We start from the raw sequence: 27,673 nt of genomic DNA, 5'->3' as shown, positions 1-27,673 counted from the left end.
CATTCACGATTAAATTAGTGATCTCAAAAATGGCCTGGCTAGTCTAGGGAATGAAGCCTGTGATGATGCAACAAAGTTCAGCGTTATTGCTGAGTGGGAAACCTCCCACTAATCAGTTTCTTGGCCCTGTAAAGATTAAAACATTCCCAGAACCTGCTACAAGTACTGACACACTCTGAGTGGCCCTTTGTAAAACTGACAGTTCCCCTGGATCCTCTGTAAATATTGACAAATACCTAGAGACCAATTTTTTATTCACTCGTGGGACATGGGCATCGCTGGTTGGCCAACATTCATTACCCTCCCTCAAACTGAGAGGCTTGCTAGGTCATTTCAGGGGGCAGTTGAGAGTCTATCACATTGCCATGGGTCTGAAGTCACATGTGGTCCAGGCCAGGACAGGATGGCAGATTTCCTTCCCTGAAGGACTTTAGTGAATGCAGATGGGGTTTTCTGACAACCGGCAATGGTTTCATGGAGTCAGCAGATTCTTAATTCCAGATTTATCTTATGTACTGAATTCAATCCTGCTGTGGTAGGATTTGAACACGGGTCCCCAGAACATTTGCTAAGCTTCTGGATTAATAGTGCAGCAATAATACCATCACCACCTCATCTGCCAACACTGACATTGCTGTCATTACACATTACCAGTTGACAATGCCCAGATAAGAGAGAAATAGTTAGTGACACCAAAATCAGTTGACAAAAGAATCTTTAGCCTAGAGAAAGGACACAGTTGAGCATTTTGGAGAAATGTTAAAATGAACATACCTCCAAAACAGTTCCACAGTGTTGCTAGCATCTTTATCGGCATTGACTTGCTCCAGGGCCCTGAAGCAGCCGGGAATCTCTCGCTCCGGGGTCCTGCTGTAGCCAGGGCCATTGCAGAATGCTGCATGTTCCATTATTTCATCACTGGGGAAATACTGACCACATAGTGGACACTCTTGTTCCTTTACTGCTGTTGTTGCCTGAGAATACTCTGTATTAAACATACAAAAATAAGAAGATGGCCTCCATTATCAGAGGTGTTTCTACTCATTGTCACTGCCATGTCCACTCTGCCAACATCCCACCAAAGGAGTCTGAAACTGATTGGGAGTAGAGTGAAGCCAACAGGGAGCAAGGTGAACCACTTCACTGAAGTGTTTAGAAAATAAAATAAGGCTGTGAGATCACAGAAGATAGAGAGTTGTTTCGTGAGTGAATATTGACACTCTGTTTTCCTTCTTTCCTTCACTCAAAGTTAGGGTGCCAGTTAAACAAATTGAAGGATAATTTTTATCTCAAGAAAAAAAAGTAAATAAACATACTAGCTTACTTCCCTAAGTGGTATCATTAATTGGTGTTTTTCTTTTTTAGTAGTACATTTTATTCTATGATGAAAAAGGAATTACAGGGCAGGTCCTTATTGAAACTTCAGATATATCCATTGTCCCAGATAACTGGATATGCAGGAATTAGCCCCAACAGCATGAAATGAAATTAGTTTTACTGCACCCCATCCACAACTTTAAGAGCTTTATGAGTATCATGTTTATCAATGTGATCGTCCTGCTGTGTAATAGTATATGTGGAGGGCAAACAGGTGAGTACCAGCCAGCCAAGGGGGACCCCAGCAGATGCCTTCAACCAGTATTCTGTCTGAGCATTAATCAGAGTGATAGTTTATTTTGGGAATGTTGCCAGACCCAAGCGCATGGTACCACAGGTAATTCAGTTTACAAAAGGCTGTAGAAAGATGGGATGAAAAATAGTAACAGTTAGTTTGATAGTTAGGGGAACAACTTAGTAACAAATCCAGAATGGTATGGTGCCTCCTTGGAGCCAAGGTCACTGAGTACCTACACAGCACAATGATCGGGAGGGTGAACAGGTTGGCACAAATAGAAATGACAGCTGCAGTCAGAACTTTGGCAGCTACAGCAAATTAGCAAACAAGACCTCAGAAGTAGTTAATTCTGTATTAATCCCTGTGCTGCCTGAAAGTCACTATAGAAGCAGATGAATGCAAGGGATGGTGTGGTAGCGGTGGTCTTTGACAGGGGTGGGGGCTTCATGTTCTTGGAGCGTTGGAACTGGCTCTGGGAGAAATTAGATCTCACTTACTGGACGAGTTGCACTAAAATAGAATCAGGGCTGATATCAGAATATTAGAAGAGCTTGAGAGCACAAGAAAAGGTACATTATCGAGGACAGTTTACAGCAAGGGAGAAAGTTATAAAGTAAGTCAGGGTTACTGTTGATTTATGTGAATGCAATGTAGTTAATATGACTGGAGAGTTATCGGCACAGATTCCCGAATGAAGTATGAAATTGTAGCTAAAACAGACATAACAGACTCAGAGAACAGCAGTATAAAGGTGTTCATAAGAAAAGGAGAAGAGGCAGCAGCATTGATTATGGAGAGGAGGGCTGGTGAAAGAGGATGTCCCAGTGAAGCCAAGGACAGAATCCAACTGTTTCAGCTAAGAAACTAAAATAGGTGCAAAGACATTGTTTGGTGTAGCCTACAGGCCATTGATTAGTGGTGGTAGATTGTTGAAGAACAAATTTGCTAGGCAATTACAAGCAATCCAAGGGTATGTGTACTGATAGAGCTTTGCTGGCAGCAAGAAGCTAATTGGTTTGTGGACCAGAGTCCAGTTACTGATGGCAAAGGCCTTCAGCCTGCCAACAACTATGTGATTGGTTCTCAGATAACTGAACAGTTTGGAGCTGGGAACAAGATACAGAAACCCATTTAACTCTCTCTCCATTCTCTGCAGTAACGTACTCAAAACCCAGTTTATTTTTCTTTCAGAAGTTGCTGCAAGCTATGACTTTTAGCTGATAAGTGAACCAGTCAACTTGTGCCTCTGCAAACCAGTCGAAGCAGCTGGAGAAGAATGGCTGAGAAGCAGCCTTCTAAACAGCACAAAAATCATAGCAAACTTTGGGAACAGGAACTATATTTTCTTTCTGCTCTTCCATCCATCCAAAATCCATGTTTTTTTCCCTGTCTGGATATGTTTAGAAAGGGGATTGGAGTTTTAGTTAGCAGTGTTAAATGCCAATAGTTTACACCTGTTTATACAGTTTAGATACTTGTAAAAAACAATAATTCTTGTTCAATACGGAAACTTCTGTGCTTTCTAGTAATCTGGGCCTGAGAATCAAGTAAACCCAATGGAATCTCTGAAATTTTTTCTGAAAATTTTAACTTTTGCAATAACTCTGGCAAAGGTAGGGCAAACAAATCCAGAGCTCTCTGGGTGAAAAAGAGATGGAGGGTAAGACGAAGTAGAAAACATATGCTTTTAACATATATCAGATGGGTAATATTCGTCCTGAAATATATTCATGTTCTAGATCTTGGTGTATATGACACAATTTTAAAAATTATCAGCTAACATAAAATTTGATGTTATAGGTTGGTAAAATGTGTGACAAGTGACAGGAAATTTCATATTTTACACCTTCATTTATAGACTATGGTGTCAATGGCCAGGTCAGCATTTATGATCTATCGATCATTATGCTGGACAAGGGGGAGTGAGCAATATTAGATTAGATTACCTACAGTGTGGAAACACGCCCTTTGGCCCAACAAGTCCACACTGCCCCTTGAAGCATCCCACCCAGTCCCATTCCCCTATAATCCACACACCCCTGAACACTATGGGCAATTTGGCATGGCTGATCCACCTAGCCTGCACATCTCTCGACTGTAGGAAGAAACCAGAGCACACAGAGGAAGCCCACACAGACACAGGGAGAATGTGCAAACTCCACACAGACAGTCAACTGAGGCTGGAATCGAACCCGGGTCCCTGGAGCTGTGAGGCTGCAGTGCTAACCACTGAGCCACTGTGCCACCCTAATCTTGAATTGGTGCAGTAATTTAGGGAAACCCACATCATTGACAGAGATGGTGTTCCAGAATTTTGATGCTGAGTCACTGAAGGAATGGTGATACACTTTCAAGTAAGGACAGTGTATAGCTTGGACAGGAAGTTGCAGATATGGTGTTCCCATGCATCTAATGCTTTTGTCTCTAACAGGTACAGGTTACAGGCTTGGAACGTGCTGTTGAAGGCAGAGATAGATAGATTCTTGATTGACAAGGAAATCAAGGTTTATGTGGAGGGAAAGCAGGAGTTAAGACCATAAACAGATTAGCCATGATATTGCTGAGTGGCAGTGCTGGCACAAGGAGGCAAACGGTTTATTCCTGCTCACAATTTGTACATTTTTATGCACTGTGCCATAGCCGTTCTACAATTCAATGGTATGCTACAAGGGAACAAACTGACAGAGAGGAGGTAGTCACAATAACACCAGTAACACTGCAGGTAGCTACTGAACATACCTGTGCTGCAGTGTGGAATTGCAGTGATACCCGAGGAAACACCTGAACCCTCTCCAACCAGCCGTTGGTGACAGTGACTGGTGCAAGTTGCGAACTGATAATTCTCACCCTGAATCAGCAGAAAAAAAATTAAACAGGAATAAATACCCCAGAGAGAAAACTTGCCCACCCCTTATCTGTCAGAAACCTACACAAGGAACAAATTATGGCAACCTGCCAAACTTATTGTTTCTTATCCACTGAGAAAATGAATACACCAAGAAGGTGATAACAAAGTGTGGAGCTGGATGAACACAGCAGGCCAAGCAGCATCTTAGGAGAACAAAAGCTGACGTTTCAGGCCTAGGCCCTTCATCAGAGATGAATCTGATGAAGAGTCTAGGCCCGAAACGTCAGCTTTTGTGCCCCTGAGATGCTGCTTGGCCTGCTGTGTTCATCCAGCTCCACACTTTGTTATCTTGGATTTGACAGCATCTGCAGTTCCCATTATCACTCACACCAAGAAGGTGAATTTATTTAGAAGAGAAACTTTTCAAATTGCTGCCAATCGTGACTGACAGGGCTCTTTCATGAGTCTGACCACCACCTCTGATTCTCTACCTCAGTTTGAGTCAGTGCACTTGGCTGGAATGGGTTTTGATTGAGCTCGTGTTTCGCATTGCAATCAGTTGTTTCTGTCGAACAACAGTGTCCTCACGTGTAACCAATCGGTACTGCAACTGTTTGCAACTACAAGTTCATAAAAGTCCAGGATGGTAGTCAGTCCATTGTTCAAGGACTATTCAGTCAGTATCATCCCCCTGCTCTTCCCCCAAAACAATGCACATATTTTGCTACAGAGGCAGAATGCCAAATTGCCGAACTTTCTTTCAGGCAGCATATTCTAGATCATAGCTCAGTGTTAAAAAGTTTAGTTTTGTTGCCTCCATTTCCTCTGCCTTGAAACTGCAAAACCCAGTCTTTCCCGAGAACAGCACAGCACAGGAACAGGTCCTTCGGCCCACAATGCTGTGCCAAACATGACATTGACCAATCCCCATCACTACCTACCTGCACTCACCTATCACCATCCCACCTACCTTCCGCAGCCAGAGCCCACTTCCCCTCCCCCATTACTGAAGAAGGGTCCCGACCTGAAACGTCAACTTTCCTGCTCCTCTGATGATGCCTGGCCTGCTGTGTTCCTCCAGCTCCACAATGTTATCTCAGACTCCAGAATCAGCAGTTCTTACTATCACCAAATTAAACTAATCCCTTCTGCCTGCCCTTTGTCCCTATCCCTCCATTCTTTGCATATTCATGCGCTTATTTAAAAGTCCCTAGAATGCCTCTACCGTATCTGCCTCCATCACTAGCCCTGGCAGTGCGTTCCACACTCCTACCACTCTCTATGTAAATAAAAACTTTACCTTTCTTACCTTAAATGCATGTCCCCTGGTATTAGACATTTCAACTCTGGGCAAAACATTCTGACCATGAACCTTATCTATGCATCTCAATTTTATTGATTCTATCAAGTCTCACCTCAGCCTTCGCCGCTTTAGAGAAAACAACCCGAATTCTTCTAGCCTCTTCTTAAAGCTCAGACCCTGTAATTCAGGCAGCATCCTGGTAAACCTCTTCTGCGCTCTCTCCAAAGCCTCCACATCCTTCCGTTAATGTGGCAAACAGAACTGAATGCAATACTCTAAGTATGGCTTAACCAAATTCTTATAAAGCTGCAGCATTACTTCCTGACTATTGTACTTAATTCCCTGAACAATAAAGGCAAACATGCCGTATGGCACTTTACCACCCTATCTACTTGCGCGGCCACTCTCAGGGTGCTATAGGATTGAACCCCAAGATTTCTCTGTACATCACTGTTGTTCAGGAGTGCTGCCATTAACTGTATAATTTTCCTTAACATTTGAACTCCCACATGCAATATCTCATGCTTGCCTGGATTAAACTCCATCTGCCACTTTTCCGCCCATATCTGCAACCGATCTACATTCAGCTCTAACCTTTGATAACCTTCTACAGTATCCACAACTCCACCGATCGTTGTATTGTCTGCAAACATATGAGCTATCCATCTATGTTTTAAATCCAATTCATTTACATGTGCCACAAACAGAGGTCCCATTACACATCCCTATGGAACACCACTAGTCACCGAACTGCAGGCTGAAAACCTTTGTTCCATCACCACCCTCTGCCTTTTGTGGGCAAGCCAATTCTGAATCTATGTGGCCAAGTCACATGTATCCTTATTTACTTTATCAAATCTGTTTGTGATTTTAAGTGTCTCAGTTAAAATTCCACGGCGAGAATGTGAAACTGAAACCATTTCCCATCCACGTCAAATCCTCGCTTGTGTTACAGTCCCTGTGTACACAGTCTTTGGGATATACTTGTTCATCCTAGGAGGCCTATAGATCTGTGAGCCGAGGACTCCACGGTCAGTGAAGCAGAGCTTTAAGGGGATTGGCCTGTGGGAATGAGCTATACGTTCACGGGACAGGAGTGTGTGGATTTCAGTTCTAGCATTTGTATTTGTGTGTCCAATGTAGGTGTATTGGCCATGGACTATACATCTTTGGAGCTTACAGGATGTGATTCAGTTGGTTTAAAGTACGTTGGTATTGTACAATATAGATAATTGGGGAATAGATCCTCGTTGATGTATTGGATAGAATTCTGTAGGTTGATTGAGCAGCGATCTCCGAGGGTGTGTGTTATGAAGGTTCATGCAGTGAAACAGAGAGACAGGCTGTGTGAGGAGGAGGCAGCACGCGAGACAGATGGATAGACAGCATGAGCAAGTGAGGGAGAGAGACAGAGCGAAAGACAGGTATAGCAGCAAAGAGACAGAAAAACAAATAGAACAAAAGCGTGTGTGGGGTGACTGGGGGTGTCATATCTGCAGGGTAGAGATATTTTCAGAAAAGCCTAGGTACCACCACCATATAAAGTAAAAGCTGCATGTTATTTGTAATTGGCACGATAAATAAAACAATCCAGAGAATGGCTAAAACACTCACCGCAACGGAAGCTGCTCCATGCTTAGTCAACAACCCTTACAAACAGAAATTAAAGACAATGCTTTATTGATCAAGGTTCAGCTTTTTGTCAAATTATGAATAACAGTGGCATTTAATAAGTTATTTAAATGTTGAGCTACAGCCACACAGCAACCTTTCAATTAATAATAGTAAAAACTGAAACTGCTGGAGAAACTCAGCAGCTCTAGCAGCATCTGTGGAGGGAGTAACAAAATTAGTGTTTTGAGTCCAATATGACTCTTTTACAAAGCAGTCAGGCACTGCCCAGTTCAACAGTGTGCTGATACGCAGTAAATGCAGGAGCTATAATGTGCATAGCAAGCTCCCACAAACAAACAATGACTTGAATGAGCTGATATGTTGAGGGAGGAACATTGGCAACAACATAGGGAGACATCTTCCCTGCTGCTCTGTTCATCCACTTGCATCATCATGAACATTGACCAGAACCACAGAAAAGCACAGACAACCTTAGTTTAAAATCTCATTCTAAGGTCATCTCTGATAACGTAGCAGTCAAGCTGACATTTACTATATTCCTATCTTTGCAAACTTAGCTCTTGGGGAATATGATCCTGTGGCACAGGAAGTTACAAAATGATATGGTTTTGTCAGTCTAACCACTGACTGCAGGCAGGAGGCAGGGCTTTCTGTTACTGCAGGTTACTGCTTACCTTCCTCAAATCTTGATCCATCACAATTCCAAGCATGCTGCTGAATTAGTGCTTCGGAAAACCAATTACCACAGAGTGGACACTCCATTCTGCTTTCATAGTGGTTATCCAGTGCTATGTGTGAATGGGAAAAGATGGGTAAAAGGTTAATCTGCTGGTTTAGTCTCTTTCTCTGACCAGCGAACCTGTTTGTCCAGTAGATCTAGCTCTGATCACTGGATCTCTGTTCCTGATCTTCAGATCACTTTCTTTGCTCCCAATTCATCTCTCTCTTTTGGGGCCCTCTTTATACAATGAACTTCTCTCCCAACCATTTAGATCACTCTTTAGTCACTGCTCCCAGAGTGCACATAGCGGATCTCCAGCCTCTCCCAATGCATCTTCTTTTGATCTCCCTCTGCACAATGGCTTTTTCTCTGATTAGTTTCAAATAGATCTCTCTCTCTCTCTCTCTCTCTTCCCCCACCCCCCCCACAACCTCGCTCTCTCTGATTCTGCTGTGGAGTTCCCAGAATTGTCCCTCCCTTTACTTGTTACGCACGTTCCTCAGCTGACTCATGTCTTCCTCTCTCCTCCTATTAACAGACTAAAGTGCAACTGTGGATTATAGCTGACGTGTGCAATCAGGTTACTATATTATCATTGTGTAGCTTGTGGAACTGTGCTGAGACTTACGGTGTTTCACAGACCAACTGATGTAGCCAAGACAAGCCAGCTTTGAAAAGAGGTAGGAATCATTTTCAAATATTGACATTATCTTGCTCAGCATTAAGCGTACTTTAAATCCTGTTACGTAACAATTGTAAGTCTGATATGTGACATCTATGACCATCAAATCAGTCACAAAAGATCAACACCTCTGGAATCGGTCCAAACTCATACTTTCACTTCAGCAAGTACAGTTCTTGCACGTTTTCTAGCATCCCTTAGACAATGAGAGGAATCTATGATTAAAACAAAACTGTAACTAAACTTTGGATGGCTTGAGTAATAAAAAATAATCTTTGGCCTTTTTACAAATTAGTTCTTGACATAAATAGCTGCCTCCTTTCAGGAAGTAGACTGCATTTAGGTAGGCAAATTATCTGAACTGAATAAGTCTAGGAGAGCTGGGGGCCATGCTTACAAGGGCAGAAGCATATCACATGTCGGTAGCTGTCGTCCAAACAACAGTGAATCTGGGGGATCAGACGACAGTTGTCTCATGCAGTGAAAACTGATTCTCTCTATTTCTTCAGCCAACACTGTACTAGGAATGGTGATCATCTTGCATAAGTGAGTATAATGTAATGTCAATCAGAGCCAATATCATCTCTGGGACTAGAGATAATGGGAACTGCAGATGCTGGAGAATCCAAGATAACTAAATGTGAGGCTGGATGAACACAGCAGGCCAAGCAGCATCTTAGGAGCACAAAAGCTGACGTTTCGGGCCTAGACCTTGTTATCATCTCCAGGACTACTTTTGATTAAGGAGGTCAAACAACAATTTCCCATGAATCTCTCCCTGTTTCATTTGGGTTTGATCAGATCTGTTTTCTATCTCTTCTATTAACCTGATTTGGTTCTGGGTAGAGGAAGAGAGCTTGTGAGTGTATGTCATAGAGTCATACAGCATGAAATAGGCTATTTGGTCCAAACAGGCCAACCATAATCCCAAACTAAACTAGTCCCACCTGACTGCGCATGCCCATATCTGTCCAAACATTTCCTATTTATGTGTGTAATGTCTTTTAGGTATTGTAACTTTACCCACATCCACCACTTCCTCTGGAAGTTCATTCCAGACACAAACTACACTGTGCGGGGAAAAAAAAGTTGCCCTTAAGTCTTTTTTAAGTTGCTTCCCTCTCACCTTAAAAATATGCTTCCTAGTCTTCAAATCCACAACTCTATGGAAAAGACACCTGCCATTAACATTATCTATATCCCTCATTATTTTATAAACTTCTTTACGGTCACCCTCTCAATCTCCAATGTTCCAGTTAATAAAGTCACAGCCTATCCAGCCTCTCCTTATAATGAAAATCCTCCATTCCTGGCAATATCCTGGTAAATCTTTTTTGGACCCTCTTTAGCTTAATAATATCCTTCTTATAACAAAGTGACCAGAACTGGACACAGTACACCAGAAGAGGTCTCACCAACGTTTTGTACTACCTCAACATGCTGCCCAACTCCTATACTCAAAAGGTCTGAACAACGAAAGCAAGTGTGCTAAATGCCTTCTTAACCAACCTATCTATATGGAATGCAACCTTCACAGAATTATGAATATGAACTCCCAGGTCTCTTTGTTCTACAACACTACCCAGGGTCCCACTATTAATTGTAACGGTCCTGCCATTATTCATTTTACCAGAACGTAACATCTCACATTTATCTAAATTAAACTCCATCTGCCAAGCCTGAGATCGTTGGCCCTTAATCAAGATCTCTTTGTAATCTTGGATCTCTTTCTTCACTGTCCACTATACCACCAATTTTGGCGTCATCTGCAAATTTACTAACCATGCCTTCTTATCTGAATCATTTCTGTAAATGACAAACAAGAGGACCCAGCACGATCCCTGTGGAATAGCACCATTGACAGGCCTCCAGTCTGAAAAGCAACCCTCCACCACAACTCTGTTTTCTGCCATTAAGCCAATTTTAAATACAATTTGCAAGCTCACCCTGAATCCCATGTTATTCAACTTTACTAATTAGTCAACCATGTGGAACCTTGTCAAAGGGTCTACTAAAGTCTAAGTAAACAACATACATCACTGTGCCCTCATCAATTTTCCTGGTCACTTCCTCAAAAATCTCAATCAAGTTTGTGACACACTATTTCTCTCACATAAGACTGTGCTGACCATCCCTAATCATTCCTTGCCTCTCAATGTGCATATAAATCTTTTCAGAATCACCTCCAGCAACTTAACCACCACAGAAGTCAGGCTCTCAAATTTATAGTTCCTAGGCTTCTCCCTACATACCTTCTTAAACAAAGGCACAATACGGTAGTTACAAAGTGTCCAGTGGCTATTCCTCTATCAAACAGATATTCAGTTTTGGAACTGTAGAAGGGGATAGTCTCTCTGAGGAAAATTGTAGGGGCAGTCAGTTATTGGACGCTTGAAATAATTCTTATGTTAGGCAGCATTTGATGGGATTTAATAAAATGATTGTTATAGGGGACTACTATCAGGGACGTAGACGGAAGATTCTGCGGCAGTGAGCATAAATTTAGCATGGCTTGTTGCTTTCCCGGTGCTAGGATTAAAGACACCTCACAACATTTCAAGCAAATTGTTAAACGTGGGATCGAGAAGCCACAAATCATTGTATACATTGGTTGGAATGACACTTTTAGGGAAAAGATTAGAGCAGTGTAGAGTAAGTTTGAGAGGTTAGGTAGAAAATTAAAAAATAGAACCCTGAAAGTAGTAATTTCTGGTTTACTCCCAATGCCAAACTCAAACAAGGGAAGAAACAAAAGGTTAAAGGAGATGAATCAATGGTGAACAGCTGTGAATTGCTAGGGATTCGGGTTTTTGGTCGGTTGGAATACTTTCTGGCATAGAAAGAGCTGTTCAAACAGGATGGGTCGAATGTCAACTGGAAAGGGATCAATAGCTTGGCAGGGCAACTAGCTCATTCCATTAAGGGAGACTTTATACTGACAGAGAGGGGGTGTGAAGGAATTCTAAGCAGCAGTGTAAACAGAAGGATTGATAGGGAATAAAAACGGAAGTTGCTGGAAAAGCTCAGCAGGTCTGGCAGCATCTGTGAAGGAAATAAACAATTAACATTTCAGATCCGGTGACTCTTCCTCAGTTCTAGACCAGACCCGAAACATTAACTCAGTTTTTTTTTCCTTCACATGTGATCCCAGACCTGCTGAACTTTTCCAGCAACTTTGTTTTTAATCCTGATTCACATCATCTGCAGTTCTTTCGATTGGTGGGGAATGTTCTGAACGTGAGGAGAGCATGTCAATTAGAAAAGACAAATGAGAGTATGTAGTAACTCTGAAAAACTAAACTGCATTTATTTCAATGCAAGGGGTCTTACAGGTGAGGCTGATGAACTCAGGGCGTGTTTAAGAACATGGGATTGGGTCATCAGAACTATTCCAGAAACTTGGCTGAGTAATGGACAAGACTGGCAGCTTAATATTCCGGGTTTTAGATGCCACAGGAAGCTTAGAAAAAGAGGCAATTATTTGAGGGAGTAGTAGAAACTGCAGATACTGGAGAATCTGAGATAACAAGGTGTAGAGCTGGATGAACACAGCATGCCAAGCAGCATCAGAGGAGCAGGAAAGCTGAGGTTTCAGGCCTAGACCCTTCTTCAGAAATCGGATTTCTGAAGAAAGGTCTAGTCCTGAAATGTCAGCTTTCCTGCTCGGCCTGCTGTGTTCATCCAGCTCTACACCATGTTAGCTCTTACCGTCAATAATTTGAGGTGGTCGGGGGCAGGAGGTGGCATTTTTGTTTCAGGAATACATTACTGCTGTAACTCAGGAAGATATTTCTGAAAAATCGCCCACTGAAAATATATGAGTAAAAATTACAAATAAGAAAGGAAAGATCACTTTGATGGGATTGTATTGCAGGCCCCACAATAGTAAGAAGGAAATTGAGAAACAAATACATGGGGAGATTTTAGATATATGTAAACATAAGGTTGTAATACTGGGGGACTTTAATTTTCCAAACATTGACTGGGGCTACCGTAGGGTTCAAGGTTTGGATGGTGACAAATTTGGCAAATGTGTTCAAGAAAATTTTCTTTATCAATATGTGGATGCACCCACTAGAGAAGGAGCCAAACTAGGTCTTCTTTTGGGCAATAAGGCAGGGAAAGTGACAGAAGTAAAAGTGGGAGAACAATTTGAGTCTAGCAGTCATAATTCTATTAGTTTCAAAATGATTATGGAAAAGATAAGCCTTCCATAAAAGTTAAAGTTCTTAACTGGAGTAAGGCAAATTTTAATGGTATGAGACAAAAACTTTCAAAAGTTGATTGGAATAAACTGTTCAAAGGTAAAAGGATGTCTCACAATTGGGAGGCATTCAAGAGCATAATGATAATAAAATGTGAGGCTGGATGAACACAGCAGGCCCAGCAGCATCTCAGGAGCACAAAAGCTGACGTTTCGGGCCTAGACCCTTCATCACAGAGCCTGATGTGCTCCTGAGCCTGCTGTGTTCATCCAGCCTCACATTTTATTATCTTGGATTCTCCAGCATCTGCAGTTCCCATTATCACAAGAGCATAATGATGCAAGTTTAAGGATGGTTTGTTCCTGTTAGAGTGAAGGATAAGGCTGGTAAGATTAAGGAACAATGGATGAATAAAGACATTGAGGTCCTATTCGAGAATAAGAGAGAATCTTATTCCACATATAGACAACTTGGTTCAATTGAATCTCTTAATCGATATGAAGAATGTAGGGGCATTCTTAACAGAGGAATCAAGAAAGCAAAAGTGGGGGGAGGGGTGTATGAGTTAGCATTGGTAGATAAGGTTAGGGACAATCCAAAAGGATTCTCCAAATACATTAAGAGCAAAAGGGTAACTAGAGAGAGGGTAGGGCCTCTTAAAAATGAAGGGGGTCACCTTTGTGTTGAATCAGGAGATGGGAGAGGTGCTAAATGAATATTTCGCGTTAGATTTTACTAGGGAGAAAGACAGACTCTAGAGAATACAGAGAAATAAACTTTGATGTTTTAAAAACAGTTCACATTACAGAAGAGCAAGTTAGGAAAGTCTTAGAGAATACAAACCTGGATAAATCTCTGCGATCTGATCTAATGTATCCCAGAACATTATAGGAAGTAAGGGAGAAAATTATGACACCCCTTGCAGAAAAATTTGCATCATTTACAACTATGGGTGAGGTACCTGATGACTGAAGGATGGCGAATTTTGTACCTTTGCTTAAGAAAGGTTGTAAGGAGAAACCTGGGAACTATAGACCCGCGAGTCTGACCTGCGAGTTGTGGGTAAAGTGTTGGAGGCCATTATAAAAGATAGGATTTATGGACATTTAGAGGAGCAAAAATTGATTAGGGACAGTCAGCATGGTTTTGTGCAAGGAAAATTGCATCTCACAAACTTGATTGAGTTTTTTTGAGCAAGTTACCAAAAAGATTGATGACGGAAGAGAGTTGGTGGTGGAGGGCTGTTTTTCAGACTGGAGGCCTGGGACCAGCAGTGTTCCACAGGTATTGGTTCTGGGTCCTTTTCTGTTTGTCATTTACATAAATGATTTTGATGAGTATTTAAAAGGCATGGTTAGTAAGTTTGAGGATGACACCAAAATTGATGGCATAGTAGAGAGTGAAGGTAGTTTTCTAAGATTACAAAGGGATCTTGATCAAATGGGTTAATGGGCTGAATAATGGCAGATGGAGTTCAATCTGGATAAACGTGAGATAATGCATTTTGGTGCAACCAACAAGGGTAGGGCTTTATACAAATCATGATAGGGCCTGGTTAGCGTTATAGAACAGAGGAACCTAGGGCTACAGTTTTCAAATTCTTTAAAGTTTGCAACACATGTAGACAGGGTGGTTAAAAGGCGTTTGGCACGCTTCCCTTCATTACTCAATCCTTTGAGTACAGGAGTTGGGAATTCATGTTGAGGCTGTACAGGACATTGGTGAGGCCTCTTCTAGAATACTGTGTTCAGTTCTGGTCACCCAGTTACAGGAAGTACATCATAAAGCTATAGAGGGTTCAAAAGAGATTTACCAGGATGTTGACGGGTATGGAAGGTTTGAGTTATAAAGAAAGGCTGGATAGACTGGAACCATTTTTATTGGAGTGTGGGAGGTTGAGAGCTGACCTGATAGAAGTTTATAAAATAATGAGGGGTACAGGTATAGATAATGGTAAACATCTTTTCCATAGGATGGGAGATATCAAGACTAGGGGTCATATTTTTAAGGTAAGAGGAGAGAGATTTAAAACTAACATGAGGCAATTATTTTACGCAGAGAGTAGTTCATGTGTGGAATGAACTTCTTGAGGAAGTGGTGGATGTGGGTACAATTACAACATTTAGAAAACATTTGTTTAAGTAAATGAATATGAAACTATTGGAGGGATATGAGCCAGAAGCAGGCAGGTCGGATTATGTTCGGCATGGACTGGTTGGAACAAAGGGTCTGTTCCCATGTTGTATGACTTTGTGACTATTAGCCACTCTCATGTCATCTGGCACATCACCCATAGCTTTAGATGATAGATATCTCTACAACAGGCCCCGCAATTTCCTCCCTAACGTCCTATAACATCCTGGGATATACTAGATCAGGTCCTAGAGATATATCCACCTTAATATTTTCCGAGAGCCCCCAGCACTATTACTTCTTAATGTGAACTGTTTTCAAGACATCAATATTTATTTTCTAGACTCCATTTCTTACGCTATGGTAAAAACTAACGCAAAATATTCATTTAGTATCTCTCCCACTTCCTGAGCTTCAACACAAAATTGCTCTTTGATCTTTAAGGGCCCTACTCTGTCTTTAGTTGCTCTTTATGTACTTGTTGAGTATCTGTAGATTGTCCTTAAACTTTTCTGCCAAAGTTACCTCATATCCCGTTTTTGTTATCCCGATCTTCCTTTTAAGAATGCCCCTACATTCTTTTTTCAAGAGTTTCAATTGAACATGGTTTTCTATAACTGATATGACTCTGAACTTTCTTTATCACATGTTTGAAAGCCTCCCACTTATCAGATTTCCTTAACTTGTGAACAGTCAATCCAATCAAATTTTGAAAGTTCTTGTTTCATATCGTTAAAATTTGCCTTACTCCAATTAAAAACTTTAACCTTTATGTTTATGATTCTTAAGGAATCCAAGCTGAAAGGGGCAGGCTGGAGAGGCATAAGATCTTTTCATATGTTCCAACCTGTAATAAATTTGGTGAGAAAAGTGAAAATTGCCTTTTTCTTAAAATGTATTCATGGGAAGAGGGTGTCACTGGCTAGGCAGCATTTATTGCCCATCCCCAATTGCCCAGAGGTCACTTCAGAGTCAACCACATGTGTCTGGATCACATGTAGGACCAGGTAAGGATGGCAGTTTCCTTCCCTAAAGGACATCAGTGAATCAGATGGGTTTTTCCTGACAATGGGTTCATGGTCATCATTAGATCCTTAATTCCAGATTATTTTTATTGAATTCAAATTCCACCATCTGCCATGGAAGGATTTGAACTCTGGTCCCCAGTTATCTGGTTTTCTGGATTAACAGTCCAGTGATAACACCACTAGGCCATCACCTCCCCATATGTCCAGTCCATCCATATTTGGAGATGGTGACTTGTCAGTTGATGACATCCTGTCACTGTAACTTCACTATTCAGTGGACTGTTGCTGGCTGCAAAGCAGGCCCAGAAAGCTTGATAAATATTCAAAGCGCACTCAGAAAGGTCTGAATTGTAAGTGAATTTTGAAAAATCTTCACTGGGATTCTTAAAATTTTACATGTTCCATACACAATGATGAAGTATTTATCACTAGTTGTGCATCATGTGACAATATTTATGCCTGGGAAGTGCAAGAGCAAATTATGAAGCAACTCGTGTGTGGTTCATAATCTGACAATACTTAAGATCCCAATTTATAAATGAGGAATTACCATAATAGGAAGCTGATACCATGCAACTGCACTTGAGTGGGATTCAGCACCTTCTCCCTTTCTCCACGCTAGGCCTGAGCACACCTTAGCAAGCCTAACAGTTATTGGCTCACACCCTTCCTCCAATGTAATTGCTCCTTGAACACAAGAATTAGATTCAGGAGATGGCCATTCAGCCCACTGGCCTTGCTCTAATCCTCAATTAGATCATGACTGAGCTTCTACTTCAATACCATTTTCCTACATCATCCACATATCCCTGAATGTCTTTAATATTGAGAAATCTACCCAGAGGACACATTCAACAGGGTCTGCAGGATTTCCAAACATACACCTAGCACTGCCCCCAACATCTAACAGCTCCCCCTTTTCCCTTGTCCATTTCCACCACTCAGTCAGCAGCCACTGCTTGCTCATTTTCCCACCTTTCCCCCACCAGAACACAAGTGGGTGAAAGTTACTTGGACACTTCATTCCAGGAGACAGTCACAACCCCTAGGATAGGATCCTCTGGTGTTACTAATCAGGGACAGGAGGGGGTGACTGAATGAATAGGGCAAGGAGGCCCCACAGCTGAGGGGGCTACAGTCATCTAAACGATTCAGAGAAGGTTTACTAGACTAATACCTGAAATGGGGGAGTGTGCTGTTGTTTTATGAGGAAAGGTTGTACAGGTTAGGCTTGTATCCGCTGAAGATGAGAAGAGTTTGAGGTGACTTCATTGAAACATGAAATCCTGAAGAGTTTTGATCAGGAGGATGTGCAAAGGACGTTTTCTCTTATGGGAGAATCTAGAACCAGGGATCACTGTTTACTAATAAGGGACCACTCAGTTACAACAGAGATGAAGAGGATGTTTTTCTTTCTCAGAGGATTGTGACTCTCTGCCTGGAAAGGGGGTGAAAGCAGAGGCCCTGAATATGTTTAAGCCAGAGGTAGATAGATTCTTGACAAGAAAGGGGTGAATTAGGTCTAGGCAGGAGTTGAAGTAATTGGATCATCCATGATCTTACTGGATGGTAGTATTGGCTTGAGGGGCTGAGTGGCCTATTCCTTCTCCTAATTCATGTGCTTTTATGTATACCATACCCTAATGCCTTTGAGACAGCATCACTCACACACATTAACTGGAACACTCTCTCCTGCTTGAGGCAGATGACAATAATGGGGACCATGGTTACAGAGAACATGCTTATGAAACTATGGTAGATGCTGTTTCAGGCAAAAAAGGGTGGTATGTTGCAGTGTTGACAAATGCAAAGGATCCACCCTGCACGATTGGAGCTATTTATTAACAGCTCTGTGGTCAGAAAAGCAACAGCAAGTATACTGAGTTAAACTGGTCATCTCACCAGTAATTCTGTTGTTTGTGTCTGGCAGGATGTGTACTCCCACAGCAGAAACTGCCCTCCAGAAAGCAGAGGAAATAGAAAAATTAGTCAATAAAAGCCAAGAGGCCATGTCATTTGCATATTGTCCATACAGCAAGTTCCCAGTAGGAGCTGCTTTACTGACTGAGGATGGACGGGTGTTCACAGGTAGGAAATCTGCTCTTCCCGTTATTGTCAAGAAGCTGTAGGTTGGGACCTCTGCTTTTTAACTGAAAGATGTGTTGATAGGGCAGACCCTGACTTGATCAACAACGTGCATACTCAGTTAATGCTGCCACAGGTTAAACTGGTCAGAGGAAATCACCTGGAACCAATTGAGACACAGTAGCTTGAGATCAGTGATAATGGGAACTGCAGATGCTGGAGATTCCAAGATAATAAAATGTGAGGCTGGATGAACACAGCAGGCCAAGCAGCTCCTGAGATGCTGCTTGGCCTGCTGTGTTCATCCAGCCTCACATTTTATTAGCTTGAGATCAGTGTTTGTGTTTCCCCTCATAGATCTACACTGTCCATATCCACAATAACCTTAATGTCATTGTCTCATAAAATCATGAATAACTTAAAAATAAAGAGATTTATTCTAAAAGTCATGAGCTTTTTTAAAAAAATCATAAACCAATTCAGATTGGTTTGTACATCTTACAAGTAGCTTGTTGAATTTTTATCACATCAGTGCCCTTTACCAACGTCTGAGTGCGAGAAGTCCAAATTTCAGGGACCAACCCCCTGTGTCAGAAGAACACACAAGGCCATCTAGCCCAAGATTTAGACTACTGTGCTGATGGGCTAAGTTGGCTGTTTACACACTTGTATTAATGAGAGACCCCACTTGAAAATGTAATGCCCAGTACATAGTAGGCATGTTCCCTCTGACGTGGGAATCTATCTTGGGAGGTGATTAAATAACTGCTTACACTTATTTAAATGTCATCAACTCCAATCAGGTATCAGTTTTTTTAGTGTCAAGGACTCCAAACGCTTTACTTATCCTATGAACCTAGGAAACCGAGCAGAAGCACTGTATACTTCAGACCAAACCTCTCTGCCTCTTTCAGATAATGTCGCCTCAGATGTTGACAGTAAACTTGCACTAATAGTAACAAAGAGTTTTGTGTGTTACCTATTTTGAAAAAACTGCCCCAGAAAGCACATGCTGAAATGACAAGAGGAATCAAGGGCTAATGATGGATAACACACAGAGTAATAGTGTAGCTAACTAAAAATCTATTCTGCCTGTCCATCTCAAATTGAATGTAATTGGTGGTTATAAACTATATCTCAAAGTAACAAGTTTCAACATTTCTGGCTGCAATCCGCATTGGATGCTAACACAGTCACATCCTGTTCTGTTGCCCAAGATATTGCTAACCCAAAGGTCAACAGATCCAGTTAAACATTATTCAGGAACTCACCACAACCTTTCACCAACTGCTCAAATATCCACTGGTCACAGTTTAATTTTAAGCTACTAACATAGCACTGGGAGGCAGAAATGTTGCAGATTCTTGTGTGCATACCTGGCACACAGTATTGACCATTTGAGAGATAGGGCTAGACCTTGCCAATTAATTTGTATGCTATTTGCATTAGTTGTAACATAACTGACACAATACAGAATGGAAAGGCCTCAGGATCAACTTGCAGTTTGTGTTGATTATACTGAATACAACTGCAGCAGTGACAAGAGCTAATATTGGAGTCAGTATCTCTTTGGCAAAGGGAAAATGGAATGAGCCAGGGATCTTTGCTCATAGCCTCTCTCCAGTCACTTGTGCCAAAAAGTTCCTGTAGATGAACGTTAGGAAGGGATCAGTTGAGGGTATGAAGCCCCTAACAGCCATTCAGCTTGGTGTCAGACAGGGCACACCCTTGGAGATTAGTTTTGGCAACTTTTGGAAAGTGAGAAAGTGAGAGTGAGAGATGCAGATCCCTACTAATTTGACGAAAGCAAAATACTGTGGATGCTAGATTGAAATAGAAACAGAAAATGATGGAGAAACTCATGTCTGGCAACATCTGTAATGACAGAAACAAAATTAACATTCAAGTCCATTATGACTTCTTCAGATGTGAAGAGAAAAGTGGAAAAGTGATGGGATTTTAATGTAGAAAGGTTGGGGAGGAACAAGATGGGAAGGTTAGGGGAACGTTAGAGGATGAGGGACATTAGAGGTGTCACAGAACAAAAGACAAAGGGAGTGATAATGAGTTCACAGGAGTCATAGAGATGTATACCTGAGAAAAGACCCTTTGGCCCAACTCATCCACGCTGACCAGATATCCTAAATTAATTAAGTCTCATTCGCCAGCTTTTGGCCTATCTCCCTCTAAACTCTTCCTATTCATGCACCCATCCAGATACCTTTTTGATGTTGTAACTGTACCAGCCTCCACCACCTCCTCTGGCAGCTCATTCCATACATTCACCACACTTGGTTTGAAAAAGTTGCTCCTTAGGTCCCTTTTAAATCTTTCTCCTCTCACCTTAACCCATGCCCTCCAATTATGGACTCCCCTAACCTGGGGAATGACTATTCACCCTATCCATACCCTTTATGATCGTATAAACTTCCATAAGGTAACCCCTCAGCCTCCGACACCACAAGGAAAATAGCCCCAGCCTATTTAGCCTCTCCCTAAGACTCAAACCCTCCAACCCTCGTAACAGCCTCGTAAATCTTTTCCGAACCTTTTCAAATTTGACAACATATTTCCATTAGCAGGAAGACTAGAATTGAATGCAGTATTGCAAAAGTGGCCTCACCAATGTCCTGCACAGCCACAGCATGACCTCCCAACTCCTATTCGCAATGCAGTGGCCAATAAAAGCATGCATGCCAAACACCTCCTTCACTATCCTGTCTACCCATGACCCCACTTTCATGGAACTATTAACTTGCATTCCAAGGTCTCTTTGTTCATCAACGTACTCCTAGACCTTACTATTAAGTGTGTATGTCCTGCCCTGACTTGCCTTCTCAAAATGCAGCCCCTCACATTTATTCAAATTAAACTCCATCTGGCACTCCTTTGCCCACTGGCCTATCTATTCAAGGTCCCTTTGTATTCTGAGGTAACCTCCTTGGTTGCCCACAACACCTTCAATTTTGGTGTCACCTACAAACTTACTAACTGTCCCTCTGATATTCACATCCAAATCATTTATAGGACAAAGCATCATTTCAGACCTAGACTTAATGGCAAGGTAAGGGTCAGCTCTGACTGAAAAAATGTTAAAAGATACGACATGAAGAGGGAAAAACATCAAAATGGAAGTCAGCGCTCATGGCCTGAAGTTGTTGAAGGTTATAAAATACCTAATTTGAAAATGAAGTGCTACTCCTCCTTCTTGCCTTTGAATAATTACATGTTTAATCTCTTCCTTCTCAGGCTGCAACATTGAAAATGCATGTTACACAGAGGGAGTCTGTGCTGAAAGGGCTGCCATTCACAAGGCTATCTCAGAAGGTTTCCGAAAATTCAAGGCAATGGCTATCTCCAGGTACTGACTGAACCTCGCTGTAGGGCTACATCAGGAAGTTGGGCAGTCTAGATACCATATCAAAGTCAACAGTTCTTTCATTTCATATTCTAACTTAATCTCTCCTTGGATCACAAACCAGAGGTTTCTCATCTCCCTCACTTATACAATAAGTTCTTTAAACCAAAGGTTTGCCCTCAGATAGTCCAGCTCCTTGTTTTACCTTCTCTGTAATCTCTTTGATCTCAGCCAAACCCATCACTTTGGAATTTGATCCTTTGCTTCTTCTTTCAATAATGAACATTAGTTGCAAGCCCATCAAAAGTCTAAAAAGTTAAAGCTAAGTTAAAGTCTAGTTAAAGAAACCCTAAAGTGCAGAAATAGACAGACAGTTTAAATTGAAATAGTTTTCACACAGGAAACCAGGCAGAACTGTTAAAGGGGGAAATCAGAGCGATGTCGGAGGAAGTGGGTAATTGGACCAGGTTACAGAAGCACCCCTTCCTTTAAGCTCCCAACTGAACTGAACATGCTGCTGTTGCAGAGACAGTCAGGATGGGAATGGGTCTAAGTGATTCTGTGCAGTGGGTTGGGAATATAAGTGGTACTTCTAGATCCATGGGGAATTCTGGAATAAGCAGAAATGGATAGAATTATTTTAAATTAGATTAGAAGCATAGTGATAGTGTCTCTAGATTGATAACACAGAGTGCAGGATGAATGTTCCAGAGACAGAAAATCAGATCTTACTCAGCAACTAGGGAAATTTAAATTAAATTAATAAATCTGCATATTCTGCTGTCTTGCAGTCATAAATCAGACAACTTCATTGCTCCATGCGGTGCATGCAGACAAGTCATGAGAGAGGTGAGGTCTCATTTTAAATCTTATCCAACGCTCCTTTAATCCACTTGATAATATTGTCCAAAGTTATATACAGGTACAGATTGACAGTGGGTTATCAATCAGCCTGAAATTCAGGGATGAGATCATTCTGCATGGAGTTGGGGGTGGGATCAGACGTTCATAACAATTTACCTAATTCATAAGAAAATAGGAAAGTCATTTGTGAAGAGGACATAAAGTGGCTACAAAGGGATACATATAGGTTAAGTGATTGGACAAAGGTAAAGCAAATGGAGTATATGATGTGGAAAATGAAAATTTTGGCAGGAAGATTAAAATAAACATGTCATTTAAATGGTGGGAGATTACAGAATTCTGAGGGGGGGGATCTGGGTGCCCTTGTGCATGAATCCAAAAAAGTGAGTACAAAGGTACAGCAAGTAATCGGGAAAGCTAATAGAATGCATTAAAATAAAGGGCGACAGATGCTGGAGACGTAAAACAAAAACAAATTGGAGAAACTCAGCAGGTCTGGCAGCATCTGTGGGAAGAAAGGAGATTAAAAATTCTGATGACTATTTGTCAGAACTGTTAGCAGCTGGGGAAAAAAGTGGTATTAATGCTTATGTCAAAGTTACGGTAAGGGGAAGGAAGAATGGGGAAGTGACGATGGAGCCCAGAGGGAGAGATATGAAAAGGATAGCTAAATTAGGAGATTATGAATAGCAGGTCAGGATAGAAAACAAATGCTCAATAAGTGGTAACAAGAACTGACAGCAGGAGAAAATGGATGAGTTGTATATACCATATAGTGTGACTAAGGGGTTTTATGCATGTGAGAATTGGTGACTGTACTAAAAGCCACCCAAGTTAGAACAGGATCAAGCGTGGGTAGGTTAAAAAAAATAGATGGATGGATGGAATCAGGCTCTCAAGTATTGAACTCAATGCTGAGTCCTAGAGGTTGCAGGGTCCCCATGCGGACAATAAGATGTTTTTTGAGCTTGTGCTGAGGCTCACTGGAAAACTGCAACTGGCCTGCTACTGAAATGCTGGCACGGGAACATGGTGGTGTGTTCAAATAGCAGGCTACAAGAAGCTTAGGATCATTTTTGTGAACAGAAGACGGGTGTTCTACAAAGTGGTCACCTAGTCCATGCATCATTTCCCCAATGTAGAGGCGACTGTACTGTGAACAGCAAATACAGTAAAATAAACCAAATGAGGGACAGATAAATCACTGCTTCATCTGGAAGGTATGTTTGGGGTCAAGCAAGACTGTGATTATTTATAATTACAACTGAGGCAGGAGGAGATAACTGGGCAGGTATTCTGCAATTGCTGTTGGGATATGAGGAGATATTGGGAATGGAAGGGGAGTGGGCTGGAGCGTCCTGGAGGGAATGGTCCCTGCAGAATGCTGATAAGGGAATGTAAAGTAATTAGATCAGCCATAATGTTACTGAATGGCAAAGCAGGCTTGAGGAACCAACTGGTCTACTCCTGCTCCTAAATTGTACGTTCATAATATTCCTAAAATGAGTTTATTCCTTCCATCACTCTCTCTCTCGACAGTTTGGAACTAAGTGGGAAGTGCATTTGACAAAACCAGATAAATCCTACAAGACAATGACCATTGAAGAACTCTTGCCAATGTCTTTTGGACCCCAGGACCTGCCAACTGAATAATGAACAATGTGCAAACATGTGCAATCGTTTAAGACAGTAATCTTCAGCTCTACACGATAATAAGGAACCCTCAGCTTTATTCTTATTCTTAGTCATTTTCTAGTCCATTCAATCACCAACTAAAATGTATCCAGAAAATGTAGCATGTTTCTGAATTTGATGCTTGACATAACATTCAAACCATGACCTCAGAAACTTCAACTTGTTCTGCATTTACAAATAAATGTCAACAAAAAAATTTCATTCAAGGTTATGAACCCGCTGAACTGAAAACAGCAGATAAGGCAATAAACTAAAAATATTCCATCAAATATTGTTCATAATTCTGTATCTAATTCAGTGCTGTATCTGTCCTGGCACTGTTTGATGCCTCAGTGTCAACCAAGTTTTACTTTCACTACTTTCAGCTCTAAACAAGTAGAGGGAGGTTTACTCTCCATCAAACCCCTTGTCATCCCCCTGCAGGAAGTATTGAGGGAGTTGGGGTTTTGAGAGATTATGGAGGGGTTGTATTGGAGGGAGTTGGGGTATTGACTGATTATGCAGCGGGGTTATTTGAGGGAGTTGGGGTATTGAGAGATTATGGAAAGGGGGTAGTTGGGGTATTTAGAGATTATGGAGAGGGGTATTTGAGTGAATTGGGGGATTTAGAGATTATGGAGAGGGGTATTTGAGTGAATTGGGGTATTGAGAGATTATGGAGAGGGGGTATTTAAGTGAATTGGGGTATTTAGAGATTATGGAGAGGGGTATTTGAGTGAATTGGGGTATTGAGAGATTATGAAGAGGGGGTATTTAAGTGAATTGGGGTATTTAGAGATTATGGAGAGGGGTATTTGAGTGAATTGGGGTATTTAGAGATTATGGAGAGGGGTATTTGAGTGAATTGGGGTATTTGAGTGAATTGGGATATTTAGAGATTATGGAGAGGGGTATTTGTGTGAATTGGGGTATTTAGAGATTATGGAGAGGGGTATTTGAGTGAATTGGGATATTTAGAGATTATGGAGAGGGGTATTTGAGTGAATTGGGGAATTTAGAGATTATGGAGAGGGGTATTTGAGTGAATTGGGGTATTTGTGTGAATTGGGGTATTTAGAGATTATGGAGAGGGGTATTTGAGTGAATTGGGGTATTTGTGTGAATTGGGGTATTTAGAGATTATGGAGAGGGGTATTTGAGTGAATTGGGGTATTGAGAGATTATGAAGAGGGGTATTTAAGTGAATTGGGGTATTTAGAGATTATGGAGAGGGGGGTATTTGAGTGAATTGGGGTATTGAGAGATTATGAAGAGGGGGTATTTAAGTGAATTGGGGTATTTGTGTGAATTGGGGTATTGAGAGATTATGGAGAGGGGTATTTGAGTGAATTGGGGTATTTGTGTGAATTGGGGTATTTAGAGATTATGGAGAGGGGTATTTGAGTGAATTGGGGTATTGAGAGATTATGAAGAGGGGTATTTAAGTGAATTGGGGAATTTAGAGATTATGGAGAGGGGGGTATTTGAGTGAATTGGGGTATTGAGAGATTATGAAGAGGGGTATTTGAGTGAATTGGGGTATTTGTGTGAATTGGGGTATTTAGAGATTATGGAGAGGGGTATTTGAGTGAATTGGGGTATTGAGAGATTATGGAGAGGGGTATTTGAGTGAATTGGGGTATTGAGAGATTATGAAGAGGGGGTATTTAAGTGAATTGGGGTATTTAGAGATTATGGAGAGGGGTATTTGAGTGAATTGGGGTATTTAGAGATTATGGAGAGGGGTATTTGAGTGAATTGGGGTATTTGAGTGAATTGGGATATTTAGAGATTATGGAGAGGGGTATTTGTGTGAATTGGGGTATTTAGAGATTATGGAGAGGGGTATTTGAGTGAATTGGGATATTTAGAGATTATGGAGAGGGGTATTTGAGTGAATTGGGGAATTTAGAGATTATGGAGAGGGGTATTTGAGTGAATTGGGGTATTTGTGTGAATTGGGGTATTTAGAGATTATGGAGAGGGGTATTTGAGTGAATTGGGGTATTTGTGTGAATTGGGGTATTTAGAGATTATGGAGAGGGGTATTTGAGTGAATTGGGGTATTGAGAGATTATGAAGAGGGGTATTTAAGTGAATTGGGGTATTTAGAGATTATGGAGGGGGGGTATTTGAGTGAATTGGGGTATTGAGAGATTATGAAGAGGGGGTATTTAAGTGAATTGGGGTATTTGTGTGAATTGGGGTATTGAGAGATTATGGAGAGGGGTATTTGAGTGAATTGGGGTATTTGTGTGAATTGGGGTATTTAGAGATTATGGAGAGGGGTATTTGAGTGAATTGGGGTATTGAGAGATTATGAAGAGGGGTATTTAAGTGAATTGGGGAATTTAGAGATTATGGAGAGGGGGGTATTTGAGTGAATTGGGGTATTGAGAGATTATGAAGAGGGGTATTTGAGTGAATTGGGGTATTTGTGTGAATTGGGGTATTTAGAGATTATGGAGAGGGGTATTTGAGTGAATTGGGGTATTGAGAGATTATGGAGAGGGGTATTTGAGTGAATTGGGGTATTTGTGTGAATTGGGGTATTTAGAGATTATGGAGAGGGGTATTTGGGTGAATTGGGGTATTGAGAGATTATGGAGAGGGGGTATTTAAGTGAATTGGGGAATTTAGAGATTATGGAGAGGGGTATTTGGGTGAATTGGGGTCGCGGGTGAAAGGCCGCTCCCGATTCTCCAGCGGCCCCGGCCGAGTCTCCGGCTCCCCCCGCGCTGCGCACCGGGGCCTAACTCACCGCGCGGTCCCGCTCGCACCCTCCGAGAGTCCGACTCTCCCGGTGAGCAGCAGCAGCAGCGACTGAGCCTGCGCAGGCGGTGGCCTCATGGTACTGTCACTGGATCGGGAGCTGGGGAGCCTGCTGGACCGCGGTTCGAAACCCCTCCGCGTCCTGGGCCTTTTACCTGTAACAAAATCAAACATTACCAGTCAAGTCATGATCAGTTACCCTACTATTTGAGCGCTGCATTCTCTCCACAGATGCTGCCAGACCTGCTGAGTTTGTTAAAGTTTAATTACCTGCTCCCCTCGTTCCTCAAGGACCACAGTTTCCCATCCACAGTGGTCATAAACACCCTCGTCCGTGTCTCACACATTTCCCGCAACACATCCCTCACACCCCCTCCCCACAAATAATGACCAAAAGAGAATCTCCCTCGTCCTCGCGTACCATGCCACCAACCTCCGGATCTAACGCATCATCCTCCACCATCTGCAATCTGATCCCACTACCAAGGACATTTTAGCTTCTCCAACCTTATCAGCTTTCCGGAAGGACCACTCTCTCTGTGATCTCTTGTCTGCTCCACACACCCCACCATCCTTGGCACTTAGAACATAGAACAGTACAGCACAGAACAGGCTCTTCAGCCCACGATGTTGTGCCGATCATTGATCCTCATGTATGCACCCTCAAATTTCTGTGACCATGTGCATGTCCAGCAGTCTCTTAAATGCCCCCAATGACCTTGCTTCCACAACTGCTGCTGGCAACGCATT

General features: G+C 41.8%; 2 protein-coding genes across 4 annotated transcripts in view; one reads left to right on the top strand and one right to left on the bottom strand.

Annotated features, from left to right (window-relative positions):
* Positions 1-27,271, bottom strand: part of LOC125447215 (uncharacterized) — a 40,722-nt gene extending 13,451 nt beyond the window's left edge. The window contains exons 1-6 of the mRNA XM_048521444.2: positions 27,194-27,271; positions 26,913-27,078; positions 8,076-8,189; positions 7,381-7,415; positions 4,355-4,463; positions 775-985 (exon numbers count right to left, since the gene is read on the bottom strand). Coding sequence (XP_048377401.1) covers positions 775-985; positions 4,355-4,463; positions 7,381-7,415; positions 8,076-8,163 — 443 coding nt within the window. The 5' untranslated portion in view covers positions 8,164-8,189; positions 26,913-27,078; positions 27,194-27,271. The remainder of the gene's footprint in view (positions 1-774; positions 986-4,354; positions 4,464-7,380; positions 7,416-8,075; positions 8,190-26,912; positions 27,079-27,193) is intronic.
* On the top strand, positions 8,045-24,441 carry LOC125447217 (cytidine deaminase-like). Of its 3 annotated transcripts, none has more exons than XM_048521446.2 (6): positions 8,045-8,063; positions 8,661-8,802; positions 18,101-18,258; positions 21,505-21,616; positions 22,405-22,462; positions 24,017-24,441. In XM_048521446.2, exons 3-6 carry the CDS (start codon positions 18,102-18,104, stop codon positions 24,128-24,130), a joined length of 441 nt encoding a protein of 146 aa, XP_048377403.1. In that variant the 5' UTR covers positions 8,045-8,063; positions 8,661-8,802; position 18,101; the 3' UTR covers positions 24,131-24,441. The 3 variants fall into 3 exon arrangements, with proteins under 3 accessions (XP_048377403.1, XP_048377402.1, XP_059496529.1); XM_048521445.2 differs by lacking the exon at positions 8,045-8,063 and adding an exon at positions 8,142-8,220; XM_059640546.1 differs by lacking the exon at positions 8,045-8,063 and having other exon boundaries at positions 8,613-8,802.
* Positions 27,272-27,673: the final 402 nt, after the last annotated feature.

Source organism: Stegostoma tigrinum, chromosome 38 (assembly GCF_030684315.1).
Source record: "Stegostoma tigrinum isolate sSteTig4 chromosome 38, sSteTig4.hap1, whole genome shotgun sequence".
Taxonomy (NCBI): Eukaryota; Metazoa; Chordata; class Chondrichthyes; order Orectolobiformes; family Stegostomatidae; genus Stegostoma; species Stegostoma tigrinum.
The sequence above is the reverse complement of the archived record's forward strand: the minus strand, read 5'-3'. Positions and strand labels throughout refer to the sequence as shown.